General features: G+C 51.4%; 1 protein-coding gene across 2 annotated transcripts in view; it reads right to left on the bottom strand.

The window, feature by feature from the left end:
* ERN2 (endoplasmic reticulum to nucleus signaling 2) overlaps positions 1–16,525 on the bottom strand; it is a 20,605-nt gene extending 4,080 nt beyond the window's left edge. Inside the window, exons 1-13 of one of the 2 annotated variants that reach the window (XM_065893599.1) lie at positions 16,442–16,525; positions 14,713–14,818; positions 14,347–14,380; positions 14,063–14,135; positions 10,141–10,213; positions 9,895–10,002; positions 9,467–9,568; positions 7,934–8,198; positions 5,972–6,050; positions 5,732–5,879; positions 5,499–5,620; positions 4,660–4,815; positions 4,222–4,390 (exon numbers count right to left, since the gene is read on the bottom strand). In XM_065893599.1, coding sequence (XP_065749671.1) covers positions 4,222–4,390; positions 4,660–4,815; positions 5,499–5,620; positions 5,732–5,879; positions 5,972–6,050; positions 7,934–8,198; positions 9,467–9,568; positions 9,895–10,002; positions 10,141–10,213; positions 14,063–14,135; positions 14,347–14,380; positions 14,713–14,818; positions 16,442–16,525 — 1,519 coding nt within the window. The remainder of the gene's footprint in view (positions 1–4,221; positions 4,391–4,659; positions 4,816–5,498; positions 5,621–5,731; positions 5,880–5,971; positions 6,051–7,933; positions 8,199–9,466; positions 9,569–9,894; positions 10,003–10,140; positions 10,214–14,062; positions 14,136–14,346; positions 14,381–14,712; positions 14,819–16,441) is intronic. The other variant, XM_065893600.1, reaches the window with a different exon arrangement.

The following is a 16,525-nucleotide window of genomic DNA, read 5'->3' as shown; positions in this document are numbered from 1 at the left end:
CCAGGTTTCTTTCCTTTACCCACCTCCACCAGTTATAAACCCTTTTAACTAAGGAATTCGCTTCAAACAGGAAGGTGAGTTTGGGCAGCCGTAAGCGTGAGGAGGGTGAATGCTATTGCAGAAAAGACTGTCCTGGAAGAGGGCGGGGCGGGGTCAGTGGGCGTTTGGATGCTGAGCTGTCCCAGAGTTAGTTCTAGGGCAGCAGGGATTCCCCAGAAGGCCTTGGTTTCCTGTTAAGAAGGATGGGGTTGGACTGTTACTGCTCTTCCTTTTGGGTTGCTTGCGAGAGACCCCTCACAATGCACCAAGCTGCACCTTGCTCAGATCCAAGGGGCCCCATGCTCACAGCTAAGTGTATCTGGCGCCCCTAGAGTTGTGTGCCCCTCCGTGGCCCTGAGAACACTCTCCTTAGGAAGAGCTGCCAGCTTTAGTCTCTCTAATCAGCTCTAGGAAAAGCAAATGAAAATCAGCATCAGGGATCAGTGAGAAAAGTATTAAGCTGTCCCTCAGCACTGCTCTGGATTATTGGCTTAAACAGTCACTCTCATCTCCTGACAAGATGCAAGCAGTAACCGAAATTTGTATACCATGGACACTCAGGCGTGTGGGCCCAGGGCCTTGCTGGAAGCACATCGCCCACAAGTAAGATGGGCCTGTCTCTCCGGCAGCTCAGGAAGCAGGGACAGAGCTGCGGGAAAGCCTATTTGAACCAGCCATGATCATCTGGCTCCAGGTGAGGGTCCCTGAGCACTTCCGACCCCTCTTCTGTACCACTTGCTTCGTTCTGCTGCGTTTCCGGTCTCTTACGTGTCTGCCTTCCCTGCTCTGGATGCCCTTGGCATGAGGTGAAGACTTGCTATGTGCTTTCTGGGTTAGATTCAGAACTAACTCTAGATTCAGGAGCACCCTCAATGCTGGGATGGAGGCCAGACTTCTGGCCCTGAATGCAGAAATAATGAGCCGGGGGGCTTCCCTGGTGGCGCAGTGATTAAGAATCTGCCTGCCAATGCAGCGGACACAGTTTCGAGCCCTGGTCCGGGAAGATCCCACATGCCACGGAGCAACTAAGCCCGCGTGCCACAACTACTGAAGCCCACGCACCTAGAGCCCGTGCTCCACAACAAGAGGCCACCGCAATGAGAAGCCCGCGAAGCCTGTGCACTGCAACGAAGAGTAGCCCCCACTCGCCGCAACTAGAGAAAGTATGGGCGCAGCAGGCGAAGACCCAATGCAGCCAAAAATAAGTTTTTAAAAATAATAATAATGAGCCGGGAGGCTCAGTCTGCACAAACATATTCACCATTTGCTCAGCCTTCTATATCATGATAATGGAGAAGCAGCAAATGCAGGAGAGAAGTTCTAAAGTAATCAAAAGTTGTCACATGATGGGGAAGCAGTGTACAGTCAGAATTCCCTCTGAAAACCTCAAGAACATGTGATGTATTGTGTTGCTTCTTGTACACGGGTTGGGAAACCATTAAACTGGTCACCTGTTTTCATGGGTATTGCCAAAATACAAACAGAGGCAACATCCCAGAGTTGACCTGCTTTTGAGTTCCTGAGCTGCTACTTACTGGCTTTGTGAGTCTGGGGTGGGGTGCCATGAACCTTTCATTTTCTCTTCCATAAAATCAGCGTTATGACAGTATCCACCTCACAAAAATGTTGTGACTATCCTACGAGTTCATGCATGCACAGCATTTAGGAAAGTGCCCGGTACACAGTAAGCGCTATATAAATGTTAGCTCTCAGTGTTAACTCTGGTTCAGGCTTGATTGCGCCCACTTGCCGCTGAACGTACCATGTAGCCGGTGGTCCTGGAGGACACCCAGCCAAGCACGTGTAGATGGATTTGTGGAGGTTAAATGAGAGTGGGACAGGACTCCACTGTAGATTTTGTGAACCATAAAAAGGTCCCGAGGAACGTTCCCGCACCAAGAGGAGAAGCAAGATTTCCAAGGTCAGAGTTCCTGACATAGATGTCCTAAGAATAAGAATAGGCTGCCACATGGTGCCAGTGTGGCGGGGGCTTTTTTGGAGAGTGGTTCTCGAAGCTTTTCTGCCATCTGCCACATTCGTTTATTTGACTCTCCCTGCACTAAAGATTTTTGATACACTGGACTCCATATTGTTGCCTATTGGATGGGCAAGTCCCAGCCTATTAATTCTGCCTGTTCCTCACACCTGCTCGGCACATATTCACTCCATATATATTTATTGAGTTGAGAAGGGCTGTTTAAGAACCTGCAGTGGCCACTCAGTCACTGGCTCAACAGATATTCCCTGAGCCATGCTCTGGGTCGAGATTGCAGCAGTAAGCAAGGCAGGCTGAGCCCGAGCACCTGTTCTCCAGTTTACCACAGTCCCATCACGCCCTATTCTCTCTCCTATGTGGCTGCTTCACTTGTTTACTTTATCCACCTGACCTACCCATGAGCATGAGATTGCCACCTTCCTTTCAGCTTCCGGAATGTGTACCCTGCTTCCTCTCATCTCTGAACCTTCGCCTGTGCTACTGGTGCCACCTGGACTGCTGCTGTCCCCCTCCTCCCTGTTCACCTGGGTAATTCCTTCTTATCCTTGGGATCACAGCTTAGACTTGCCTTTCAGGACAATTCCCATGTCCCCATGTCTGAGCTACATGCCCCTCCTTTGTGTTCCTATAGCTCCCTGTATCCTCCCCAACCCCATCACAGCATTTATCACAGAGCCTAGTAACAGCCTGTCCTTTCCTGGCTTTGCCTAGAGGTCATGAAAACACCAAAGTAAAGTTTATGAAAACTTTAAACGAAGAAAGTGAAAGAAATAGAAAGATTTCTTTTCAATTCCAGAGGGAATCCAGTATTATAAAGAGATTGTTACCACTGAGTTTTGTAACAAAGGTACCAAGCTCTAGCTGGGATTCTTGTCCTGAAGCACTGATATCACTTTGATTATTTTCTTATAGTGAGTAAAGAAGTTTAAGTGTTTTATATATCAAGGATGAGCCAGGGCTGGGATTCAACATCTTTTTTTCTCCTCCTCTGAGGATTATTGGTATCTGCGAACTCACAAGGGGACTGAGACGTCTGGGGAAGGAATTCCATCCTGTCAGTGACTGGGACCGTGGACCGGGGTCGTGAGGGACACCTGAACGACGATGGCAGGAGGAACAGCGAGGTCATTTGACGAGAACCACCTGGGACAAGGTGGAGTCTGGGTCATCTGGGGAAGACTTGGCTCGAGTCAGAAGGTCCAAGGAGATGAGTGTTTCAGGGTGCAGTGGGGTGAGTATTACTTGGACCCACCCAGAGCCAGTAAAGTGACTGGAACTGCAGCTCTCAGGGCTCAGGCAACTAGGCAGTGGGGGGCTTTCTACAAGAGCTGAGCCCCGAGGAAGAGAGCTGCTTCCCTCTCAGCACAGGGAGGCGAACGCAAGGGGGAACTTTGGGAGCAGCACGGGAGCCGCACGCCAAGCATGGGGCGGACTTCACGCTGAGTTAAGGACACAGCAGAGTGGCTCCAAGGCTCCAAGGCAGTGGTTTGAGCAGTGACAGGAGGGTCCAGCAGCAGTTCACACAAAGGGCCGAGGCCAGCCCAGCCCGGAGCCAAAGAAACAGGAGAGAAGTAGCCTGGACTGACCACTAAAAGCATGTGGAAGTTCCCCTGGGGCATCCCACAGATTCCAGAGGAAGCTTGAAAGGGCTTGTTTATAGGATGAAATTGGGAAAAGAGAAGAGAAACGTTTAAAAAATAAAAAGCCCTAAAGAGAAAAGGAACCAAATGGTACCTAGGTGATTTACTATTATTATTACCAAATATGATGTTATTTTAACACAAATATTAGTAACATCACATAGTCTGATTTAATAGTAATGGTGATGTAACCTCTCGTCATGAAGTGATGTCATCGGGTGGGTGTTATCATTCCCATTTGACAGATGAGAGAACTGAAGCTCAGAGGAGTGAAGAAGTTCATCAAAGTTAACAGTTAGTAGAGTTAGATCTATACCCAGTTCTATCTGCATGCAGGGTCCTTGAGCATAACGACAACAGTAAAAATGATGGCAAACATTTTTAGAGGGCTCAACTACATAGCAGGCACTATTTGACGTTCTCTCCTATTAACTCATTTAGGCCTGGCTACCCCACTATAGTGGCTTCTAATCCACCGACTTTGAAGCTAAACCTTCCCCTCTCTTTTGTCCCTGACTTTGTCCTTTCCTGTTCATGTAAGCTCACCTTCGGGGTCTTCAAGTGGCTGGTCTTGCTCTGGGGGGTTTTGAAACCTCTTGCGGCTCCGTGGGGTGGCCCCGGAGGGCTGAGACTGAGCATCCCGTGAGATGTGAGAAGGGCCTGCAGGTGCCAGGGAGGCCTGCTGCCACTGCTTCTCTGCCAGCTGCTGTTGCTGCTGCTGAAACATGGGGGCCTAAGAGGGCCCAGCCTTGGCCAGCCCCTGACCCATGATGGGCCCAGAAGCTGTGCCTGAGATGGCCTGTCCCTGGAGCACTGGCATAAAGAGCACAGTATCAAGGGCTCTGGGAGCTGCTAAGAGGACAGCAGGGGGCAGAATTGGATCTGGGTGAGGGAGAAAGTTGCCAAGTGGTCTTGGAGAGGAGGGCCAGAGTTCCCCCTAGGAAGACCATGAGATGGGCCTGAGGCCAGGGATGATGGGCTTACCTGCCTCATCAGGAAGAGAATCCATCCTCCCAGGAGGAGAGCAGTGAGGCTGGCTGCCAGCAGGTCTTGGGGTCCCAGTCCTGGATGCAGGTCTGGGGTTTTCTCTTTAGGATGCAGCTCCAGGTTCGAAGGTTCCTCCCGGCTCAGGCTCAGGAGCTGGGGACAAAGAACCTTTCACTCTTAGAAGCCCCTCCCACTGTGGAACCCCTAACCCTTCTTCATGACCCAGTATAGGGCTGGGCTTAGCTGAAGGGGTGAGGAGTGAGTGGTGGGAAACCTGGCACTCTCCGTGGTGCTGAAACACCATGGTGCCCCAGTAGACTGGTCTTTCAGACCTAGCTGAGGACAAGCAATCTCCTGGGGTATCACTAAAAATTCAGATATCTACCTCCAGAGATTCTGAATTCAGGGGGCGTTGGAGTGGGCACCTAGGTGATTCTGATAAGCAACCAGATTTGAGAATTATGTTTCCAGGTCATGCCTGTTCCTTCTAAACTTGAACTATTGGCAACTCTTGTCCAGTCCTCTCCCAGAAGGACATGCTTTTATAGTTTTTCCGTTTTCATTTTCTCACTTGATAAATATTTTGTAAACTTTAAATTGAAGAAGAATAAAGAAAACTGTGACCCATGTTTCACAATTTAGATAGCCAATATCTTTTTAACACTTCTAACACTCTTCTGGCAATAACAACAAATGAAAGTTTTCCTTCCGAGAAATTGTGAGGTCAGTTGACCCACCCCCGAATGTTATTCCTAGAAGCCTGAGGAAAAGGTCCAAGGGCTGCCCCCGCCCGCTGCCGCACCTCCCCCCATGCCCTCTGCCCCTCTAGCACTGACCTCCAAGAAGAGAGCTGGGGCCTGGGTGCCCCCTGAGGGTCTGGTCCCAGAAGTCCCACTCCCTGGCGTGGGATGGAATCTCAGCATGGTGGTGTGCAGGACTGGAGGTGGCTCATGGTGTCCTAAGGGGCAGGGAAAATGTCAATGCGTTGGAGGTGATCTCAGCCTTCCAGCTCATAAACTGAGCTCACAGGTCCTTTATCTACTCTAAATTTGGGTAGAGGGGGTCTCACCAATGAGAAGCCACTGGCTAGGGAGGGCCGTACTGCCTGAGGGGTATCTGACAGCAGTGCTAGGTGAGCCCTCTCGCTCTCCTGAGACTTGGAGTGTCACCTCGTCTGTGGTAGGGCCATCCGTGGGGGCCAGGGTCAGTCCACGAGGCTATGGCAGAAGGTGGAGAGTCAGGAGTGGTGGGGGGAGACTTCTCTCCTGCTCCATCCCCTCTTTCCAGCCCCTCAGAGAACCCTTCTCACCACTAGGGCCACCCCTGTGTGAACCAGTGCTTTAGACACATAGAAGCCAGCTTCATCCTTCCCCACATACAGCGTCATCCTAGTGGGGGAGAGGAAAAGGGGGAGAAGAATGAGTGATGGTGGTGGGTAGTTTCAGTCACCATAGTACCCGTGTCCTTGTATTATCCCCGCCAACACTGACTCTGGGCTGGGCCAAGTGACTTGCTTTGGCCAGTGAGACAATAGCAGATGTGACACAAACACAGTCTTGAGAAATGCTTGTGCACTGGAGTTTGCCCTCTCATGGGGTTCTTTGGAACCCCGGGACCACCAAAGAAGAAAACCCAGGCTAGTCTGCGGGGGCATGAGAGACCTCATTTGACATCCCATAGGCTAAATAGTCCACCAACTACGAGAGAGCTGAGTGAAGCTATTCTAGACTGTCCAGGCCCAGCCAAGCCACCATCTGGCTGCTCAGACCAGAAAACCACCCAGCTGACCCACAGAATCTTGAAAAATAATGAATGTTTGTTTGTTTTGAAGCTCTAAATTTTGGGGCTGATTTGTTATATAGCAAAAGCTAACTGATAACAAGCTCTATAGTCATTGTTTCTAAATCTATTTCTAGCCCAGACCTCTTCCATGAGCTCAATCTTCTAAATCTGAACTCATCTCCTCATTCCTTAGCTGCTCCTCCCCCTTCTTCCCCCACTTCCTCCCCCCTTCTTCCCCCACTTCCTCCTCACCCCCACCACTTCCTCCTCCAGTGCTCCCTACCTTTGAAAACGACCGCACTCACGTGCCTCTAGAAACCTGAGCATAATGGTTGACTCCTTGCTCTAATCACCAAATTCGTACTGGTTTTTCCTCTTAATATCTGTTACCCTCCACTTATTTCCATCTCTAGCGTTTCTGCCCTGGTCCAAAGTGTCTTCATCTCCTGCCTGAACTAATGCAATATTCTGTGAACACTTCCTCCCCACAACTCTAAGATACTCTTCACACTGCAGCCAGTTATCTTTCTGAAATGAAAATATGATCAAATCACTTCTTTGCCTAAAACCCTCTAGTGGCTTCTCCTTAGCCTTGTCCCAAACCCTTTAAATGATCCTACAAGATCCCTGTTTAGCAGCCTCAGACCTTATTCTGTGCTCAGAGCTGTGCTCCAGCCTTATTTATTTTGTTAATTTAATCTGTTCCCTGGTTGCCATGGTCTCTCTCTCTCTCTCTCTCTCTCTCTCTCTCTCTCTCTCTCTCTCTCTCTCTCGTTTCCTCTTCATCCTTTAGGTTTCAACTTATAGGTCCCTTCCTCTAGGAAGCTTTCTATGATTACCTTCTGCCCCCAGTCTTGATTTCAGTACCCTTCCTATACATTCCCATGACACCCTATACTTCTCTTATCTCATCCTTTATCATACCATATAATGATTACGTCTTTACATACCTGTCTCCCCCACTAGACTCTGAGATTTCTGTAGGTAGGAACACTGGCTGTATTACTGTACTCCCAGAGCCTAGCAAGCAATTGCTACATAGCAAGTGCTCAATTAATATTTGTGGGATGAACTGAAAGAACGGATAATCCCCAATTTTCCTAGTCTGTCTCCCGGCTCCCCAAGATGGGGACACTAATGTATTTGGTGTTGCAAGGAAGGGTCATATTTAAAGTTTTTAACAATCAGTAAACACATAGTACCTACCAAGCTTAACAGGTGCCCGCTGTAGCACTGGGGTGGAGACATGGAGGCCCCTCCTAGGCCAGACTTTACCCTATCAGTTGCTGAACAGTGGGGCCAGCCAGGGGGTCCTGGGAGCACATGGGGGGTGGTGCAGGGCACTGGTTATTTACGAAACTGCTTGAAATATTTTGACCCCTGGTTCAGCTGTACTGGCGTGTCATGGTCAGACATCACACCTGCCCATTGGACCTGGGCTACAACACTTGCAGAAGCTCCTCCCCAGTCCCCAGGTGTGGGCACTTACAGCAGCTGGGTGTCTAAGGCAGAGAAGTGAGTGGCGGTGTCCTGGGGGCCTGAGGCGGGCAGTTGGATGTGGCCCCAGCGGAGGGCAAGGAAGTGCAGGGTGTCCCGAGCCAGTGTGAGATGGGGCAGCTGGCGCAGGCTGTCCTGGTGCCATGTGTAGATGCCCACCACAGGTACGCCTAAGTCCTGGGTCCACAGCACCGCCCCGCTTCCTGGGTCCACCGTTAGCAGCAGGCCCATCCCACAGGATGCCAGGTAGCTCGTGTCTGCCAAGAAAGATGGCTGAGGAGATGTGGTCAGGGAGCCCTGACCTGAGGCACCTCGGAGCATCTTGAGGTGGGGAAGCTCCTCTGAGGGTGGGCCATCAGGAGGGCCACTCAGGTACATGGAGGTCAGGTGAGATCACCTGGAGGGTAATCAGGACATAGGAAGTTCACTGGGTCACTTTGATCAGGGTCAACTGGCAGCTGTGTAAGACGTAGGGGGTCAGTCATGGTCATCTAAAGGCGACTCAGGTGTGTGAATCAGTCCTTGTCGCTTAGGATGTGGGGTAGTCAGTCATGGTCTGGCTGCTGGTCAATCAGGGTGGTCTGGAGACATGTGGGTAGCGTGGAAGTCATTTAGAAGGTGAAGGGTGTCAGCCAGGGGCCCTGTGGGTGTCACCTGTGGTGTGTCAAGGTCGCCTGCATGAGTTCTCACGTGGAATGGTGGAGTCAGGGTCTGAGGGGTGGCTTGGGGCACCTTTGGGGTCACTCAGGCATTTGGGAAGGAGAGTTATTATTTTTTTAAAAACACAACATGATTATATTTTAATACACAACTAAAATACAACTAAAACACCATAGTAAATTGATGGCAATAAAATATGGCATTTCATTTGCATTGCCTGACAAATGGTTAGCATCCTTAGTCATAAATGAGTTCTTAGAAACCAGTAACAAAGACACTGATATACCAAGGGAAATGAAACAAAAAATAATAAAGAAGAAGATGAAATAACCCAAGTGACTAGAAGGATTAAGCATATATGAAGATGACTGAGCTGAACAATAACAGAAGAAAAGAGGCAATTTCTTTGTAATATCATATTACCAAAGATTAAAAATCTAACATTTGTACAGTTTTAGGAAACATAGGGAAGGACAGTTATAATATCAAGGGGGTGGTGAGTCTGGGGGAGGTCACTTAGGGTCATCTGTCAGGGGTCGTTCAACATTTGGGGGACTGCTCAGGGTGTGCAGGGGTTGTTTGGGGTCACTCAGGAGGTGGGGAGCACCCAGGGTGACCTGGCTGGGCTCATTGGGAGTGCAGAGGAATTAGGATGTTAAGAGCTGCTCAGGGTACAGGAGGGTCAGGCTGGGTGTCGAGAGGGGTCACTTAGGGCTGTCTGTCAAGGGTGCGTCATTCAGTACGTGGGGTCCCTCAGGAGTTCGGGTGGGTCAGAATGTGGTGGGGCTTGGTCGTGGATACCACTCAGGGTTCCCTGAGTTGGGGACCTTGCTCCAAGGTGGAGCCAGAGAAGGGAGGCACTCACATTTCCCAGGTGAGCCATCCACGGGGGCTGCTGCGTAGCGGCGGTAGGTGGTGTTCCAGCGCAGGGCTGGGGCCCTGGGGTCATGCATGGTGACCGTGTACTCTGGGGACACCCAGAAGCAGGGTTACCAGGAGCGCCCACGAGGTGCTCCTCTACTCCCACCCGGGGGACATCATCTCATGGGGGCGGGGGCTTCCCGAGCACCCAGCCTGGAGGCCAGAGTCTTCAAGCAGCATCAGGATAGCAGAAACCAGGTCTGTTCTGGTCACTGCTGTGTCCCCCACTCCTTGTTCAGTGCTCAGGGAAGTGTTTGTTGACTGACAGAGTGACTGACTGGCCTGGACCCAGCGTGGATAGCAATTGCCAGGCCTGGGCAGAGCAAAAGGGGGGCTGCCCAGAGCTCGGGGAGCAGCTGGGGCCTGACTCACGCGTCCGGCCGATGTAGAGGCGGGGGGTAGAGGGTTGCTCTGTGGTCAGGGTCATCTGCGTCTTCCCTGATTCAGGGTCCACCACAAACCAGGCATCCTGCTTCCGGCCTGTGGAGGTGGGAAATGTGCTCACTCTCAAGATGGCCTGGAGAGGGTGTGCAGCCTCTCCGTGCTGTGCCTAGCTGGCCTGTCCTGACCTAGGTCCAGTCCCTGCTGGACCAGGACTCCAGGCTGAGAGATGCTTACCTGTGTAGAAGACGCCGTCAGAGCTGCGACAGGGGGAGGCATGAACCAGCTCGGGGATGGTGAACGGCAGTCTCTGGGGAGTGGAAACAGCAGAGAAGCACATACAACCTATTCATTAGGTACAATTATTATCATATCCATTCCCAGAGGGGCTAAGTAATGTGGCTAATATCACACAGCTGGTAAGTAGCAGAGCCAGGCCTTGAGCGTAGCCAGTTAGTTTCCCTCACACTTAACCACTCTGCTACACAACAACTTAAGGAGCTGCAGAAAATCCCACTCCCAGTGCCAAGATGCCACCTGATCACATGATGCTGGCCTGACCACCTCAAAAACACTTGCTGAGACTTGAAAACTTCAGTGGCCATGACAGCCTTGGAGAGGCTGGGGAACTGTTCCACTCAAGAGACATGAGGACCAAATGCAAGTGGTGATCTTGGTTTGGGTTCTGGACTGGAAACAATGAAGCACACCATTAGGAACTTGACAAAATTAATATGAATTGTGGATTAGATAACACTATTGTATCAATGTTAAATCTGCTGATTTTGATAATTTACACTCAGGCTATGTAGGAGAAATCCTTGTTTTAGGAATACACAATGACGCTTTAGGAGTAAAGGAGCATAATGTCTGCAACTCATTCTCAGATAGTTCAGAAAAAAATTTTATATACACATGTGTAATGTTATCCATCTATTAAGAGAGAATGATAAAGTGAAAGTGATAAGATGTTAAAAATTGATGCATCTGGGTAAAGGGAATAAACAATTGCTCTGAACTATCTTTGCATTTTTTCCTTACATTTGAAATTATATCAAAGTGAAAAAGATCCCCAAACTCCACATACAGAGCTCTTGCCAGACAGCACCCCAGGCACAAGCAAGTACTGAGGGAAAGAGAGTCGGGGCTTCCCGGGGGCTCAGTCAGGATGGACAACAAAAGAAGTCCATACAACCTATAGTTGGTACGGTTAGTGCATGACAGGGGGAGCACATGAAGTTGAGGGTACCTGATGCAGATGTGGGGGACTGAAGATGGACTGATGGAAGAAGTTCAGTTGTTTATTCATTCATTCAACAACCGTTTAATGAGCACCTATTACTAGCCAGGTGCTAGGACTCTGTTGTAACCAAGACTGACCAAGTGCGCTTCTGCACAGAGTTACATTTCTGGTGTGTGTGTGTGATAATAAACAAACAAAGACACATAAACCATAATGCCAGGTAGTGGTAAATATTAAAACAAACTCAGAGAACTAGGATAGACACTGATTTGAGATGTGATTTCACATAGCCCAGCTAGGGAGTAAGAACCCAAGCCAAGGGAGGAGTGAGCCACAGGGTCATGTGGAGGGAGAGTGCTCTGGGCAGAGGGACAGAATGCTGAGCCAACGGCAGGGCCACCTACCAACTGCCATGTTTAAGGAACAGCAAGGAGGCCAGTGCACCAGGATTGGGGATGGAGAGGGGCAGAGTGGCCGAAAGTGAGGTCAGCTGGAGGCAAGATCACGGATTGGGAAGGAGTTTGGCTATTAAATTGGGACTTGAGGGGTGAGTAGGAAACAGCCAGGGGAAGGGGAGCACTTCTCACAAATATTCTGCTTCTTCTTCTGGGCTCCTGGTGGATTATATTTCTTTTCCTGCTTAAAGTGGGCACAGCCATGAGACTTGCTTTAGCCAGAGGGAGGGAGCAGAAGAGACCAGGTCCACGTGGATACTACAAGAGCCAGGTGTGCTTCACCTCATTCTCCTTTTCTGCTTTGGTGACTGAGAAGCCTCGGTTGCGGTGGAGTGTCTAACAGCTTGGGTCTCCAGTAGACCACAGTGTACAGAGCCCCCGGGGGACCAACGCTGGTCACACGCTGTAAGCAGGAAGCAAGATCTATGGAGCCACGGAGATTTGTGTGCTGCGGCTCATCCTGACTGAGTTGGGGAAATAGAGGCAGAATGGAAGAGGGTTCCAGACTCTTTGGGACAAGCTGGGTGAAGCCCCAGAGCTGGCACATTCAATAAGTTGATCGGTGTGTGTGCAGGTGTGTGCAGGCATGGGTGCCTGTAGGTGAGCGAAGAGACGGCACAAGTGAGCTGGCCCTGGTGTGCTTTGTCAGGGCGACTGGACTTTATCCCAGATGCAGGGAGAGTGATGTGACTCACCGCCACACCTGCCCATAAGACCCAGTGATGACCCCCAGAGCTGGATGGACTGGAGGTCCACTCTCCACCCGGCCCTCCCCATGGGAGACATACTTGTTTAGATTCCATCAGTGGGCGCCCTGTGCTCTGGCTTCCAGTCGGGGGCTGGGATACGGGGAGGGGGCAGAATCAGGGCGAGTGTTCCTAGGTCTCCTCTCCACAGGGTCATCGAGGGCTGGCTGTGTCCCTCCCCCAAAGGCCTCAGCTCCTCCCAGGTGGTCCTCTCCTCAAGCCCCCCTCTGGATCCTTCCCCTCCTCTGAGCTTAGGGCTGATAAATGGCACCCCACGGTATGGGCCATAAGACGCAGCACCCTGCCCTGTGGTTTCCTACCTCGGCCCACACCTTTATAAGGAATCCCGTTAATAAAACCGCCTCAAACTCTCCCGTTGTAGTGTGCCACCTGTTTGCTGGGACCTTGCCTGCTTACATACTAACATTTCTTACCAATTCGGTTTCCTAAATCTCATGCGTAAGACCATCCTGGTAGGCATCCCATGGCACAGTCAGAATTCTGACACTGCCTGACTCTGCGCTTGGCCACGTGACCAGCTTTGGCTGATGAGACTTTAGCGAATGCGATACAGTCGGCCCTCCCTATCCGCTGGCTCCGAACCCACAGATTCAGTCAAATGCAGATTGAAAATATTTGGGGAAAAAAAGTTCCAGAAAGTTTCAAAGAGCAAAACTTGTATTTGCCGCACACTTGGCAACTATTTACATACCATTTACATTGTATTAGATATTATAAGTAATCTAGAGATGGTTTAAAGTATATGGAAGGGGGACTTCCCTGGTGGTCCAGTGGGTGAGACTCCGCGTTGCCAGTGCAGGGGGCCCGGGTTCGATCTCTGGTCGGGGAACTAGATCCCGCATGTGTGCCGCAGCTAAAAGATCCCACATGCTGCAACTAAATAAAGATCCCGCATGCAACAACTAAGACCAGGCACAGCCAAAGTAAATAAATAAATATTAAAAAAATAAAGTATATGGGAGGATGCATGTAGGTTATATGCAGATACTATGCCATTCTATATAAGGGACTTGAGCATCCTTGGATTTTGGTGGTGGGAGACGATTGACCCGTGGATACCAAGGGACGACTGTATAAGCAAAGCTTGAAAAGTGCTCATACACTGGCCTCGCCCTCTCTTGCTGCTTCTGGCTCCCTTGTTGATACCATGTGAACAAGCCCAGGCTTGCCTGTTAAAAGATGAGAGACCCCTGGCCCAGTTGCCCGCATCAAAAGCCAGCCAACTACCAACCAGTTTTCAGAAAGAGAGCCGGCTGACCGGCAGCGGACCACAGATGCTTGGGCAAACTCAGTCAAGGCCACCCAGCTGAGTCCAGCCTAAACTGTCATCTCACAAAATTATGAGTTAAATAAATTGCTTGTATTTTATGTTTGAGTTTTGGGGCAATTTGTTATTTAGCACAAGCTAACTGATACATAGGTTTCCCCTTAAAACCCTCAGAGTCCCCTGGAGAACCCCACGTGACACCCTCAGAGGCTTGACAGTCATCCAGTCAGCCTGCTCTGCAGACACAGCCAGAGTCACCCTACCACCCCCTTTCAACAGACCCCTCCAGACAGCCTTCCCCCAGTGCTCTCAGACTTCACCCTCTGCAGGACACTTGGATTCTGACCATACAGCCCTGTACCCTTTCAGTGCTCTGGCTAACAGAAGCCCTGACCCTCACCCATCCCAAGCACTGTAGGAAACACACCATTAATCCCTGTTGTTTCTGCGTCCCCAAGATGTACAGACTGCCATCAGCTGGGTCTGAGAGAAAGGCTGTCCTGTGGGGCAGAGAGGAACGGGAGAAGGTTGGGTGCACACCCCCTGGTTCCAAGAGGGCCTCCAACTTCCCTGCCAGTAGGGGCCCACCCTCGAAGGAGGCACCACAGAGCTCCAGACCCAAATCTTTTCCCTTACTTCCAGCCCACCCGCCCCTCCAGGCAACTATGGCTTCCCCATCTCTCAGTTGCCCGCTCCTTGGGGTCCACTTACTCTGTGACGTACATTGGCCCCTGGATGATGGGATCTGTAGGGACACGGACATGGGCATGAGTAGACTCCCCGTGGAAAGGCATACCTCACATTGGTGCTTACTGGGTGCCAGACACCAAGCCAAGCATTTGTCATGAGTGTAATGTAATCTTCCCAAGAACTCTGTGAGGCCCCATTTTACAGGTGAGGACATTGAGGCTCAGAGAGGTGAAGTGACTTTCCCAAAGTCACACAGCTGGTAAGTGGTAAAGCTGCCTGCGGACACCTGCTTATTGGATTCTAGACCCCATGTTCTCATCGTCCACGCCAAGGTGACCTCCCCCCAACGCGAGATCCAAGGAGGGAGGAGTGACTGCCCTTGCTTACCGTCTTTCAGCGTCCACTTCAAGTCCCCTGTCTTCTTGATCAGTGCGTGGAGACTTCCATCCAGGGTGGACACGAACAGGAGGTTCTCTGGCGTGAAGGTCTGAACCTGCAGTGGAAACAAAGTCACCTCTTCTGAGAGGCCTGGGATCGCCCTAGTGCTTGCTCCAGGCAGGGCTGGCTGTGACTCCCCTTCCCCTAGAGGGAAACAGAGAAAGAAGGAAGGAGGATTGGGGAAGCTGTTGGCTCCACCCACTGATCTCCACGACCCTAGAGAGGGGTTATGGTGGGAGCCGGTGGGCCTGGCTCCTTTACAAAAGGACTTCAGTAACCCTCACAGCCTCCCTAAGAGATTGGTGCTATTATTCTCACCATTGCACAGGTGAAGGAGACTAAGGCTCAGGAAGGTTAGGTAATTAGCCTCCAGCCACACAGATAAATGGCAGAACCGGGACTTGAACCACCATCTCTCTGGTTCCAGTGCCCGGTCCTTTTCTCCTTTGCCTCCCCCAACCCATTCCGTCTCCCCAGACCGGCCCAGCTGCTTTTGGTGCCAGGCCCCCTGGACCAAGTGCGAGGGTGGCCAAGGGAGGGAGGGCTGGTGCTGCCCTGCGTCTGGCCCCTGCTGGGCTAACTCACCTGCTCCAGCCCTTCCTTGGGCAAACAGGGTGGGGCTGAGCTCCTAGCAGGAACCCTAACATCCGGGTGGCCTAGCCGCACCCCTGCAAAGGCCACATCCTGCTCCAGGACCCTCAGGCTTGGGGCCAAGCCAATGGTTCTGAAGTAGAGTCAGGAAACTTCCTTCGGGTCCTCTCTTCTCCGGGCCTGTTTTGTGATCGGCAGTGTGGCAGGAGGGAGAGTGATCTGGAGAAGAAGCTGCGGACTGATTGCCCACTGCTGAGTTTCGTTTGACCATCATCGTTTTTAAAATGTCGTTTATAATTAGCTACCAAGTTTTTAAAAATTGGAAAGATTTCACTTAAAAAAAAAATCAAGATTTCTCATTTTTCTCATTTCTAGTTTTTTTCTCATTTTTTCTGGAAACACGCGATCTGGCCAGACTGTGCGCACATCCTTACTTGGCAACCATCGGGTGGGTCCTGAGCTGGAAGTGGGCACGGAGTGGCATGAGCAGGTGCCTCTATGATCCCAATAACTGCTCTGGGGACTCCAGGCTGGACACGTGGATTCTAGTCCTGGCTTTGCCTTCTCACTGCATTTCTGTAAGACTGGGCTTTTCCACTCCTGGCAAGGCTGCACCAGATACCCATACCTCCGGCTTATTTATCCCAGAGGTTGTGAATCAGGGGTCCAGTCACTGGTAAGGGGGGGAGCCTTGTGATCCGCCTGGATTTGTCTGTAAAGCTGGGCGTATGGGCGCATTTCTCGACAGAGGACCTTCAAGTGGATCCTAAGTTCCAAGGAAGCCGGGGTTCCAGAAGTTTTACGAGGCCTGGCAGGAAAGCGAAGGTCCCCTCCCTCCACTCCCACCCCCATGCTGCAGGACGCGCGGGGTGTTGGGTCTACCTGCGCTCTTCCGCGCGGGCAAGTCTCTCCAGCTCGTGGGGCAACCGGCAACTCCCCAAAGCTAGGAATTTTTCTCAGGCCAGGGGCCGCCTTGGGGCGACCCGGACCCGGGGGAGGGAGAGGCGCCCGCTGTGGTCCCGCCGCGCCCCAGCCGTCTGCGACCCCGGCCCCGACCTTGGAGGCTCCGCGTCCGCCCGCTTCTCACCTGTGGCCCGAGCGTCCCGAGCAGCGCCGCGAGCTGCAGCAGGAACGGGGACCAAGGGCCGGATCCCCGGGCCGCGCTCGCCAT

Source organism: Phocoena phocoena, chromosome 15, assembly GCF_963924675.1.
Source record: "Phocoena phocoena chromosome 15, mPhoPho1.1, whole genome shotgun sequence".
NCBI lineage: Eukaryota > Metazoa > Chordata > Mammalia > Artiodactyla > Phocoenidae > Phocoena > Phocoena phocoena.
This window is presented reverse-complemented; position numbering and strand designations above follow the sequence as displayed.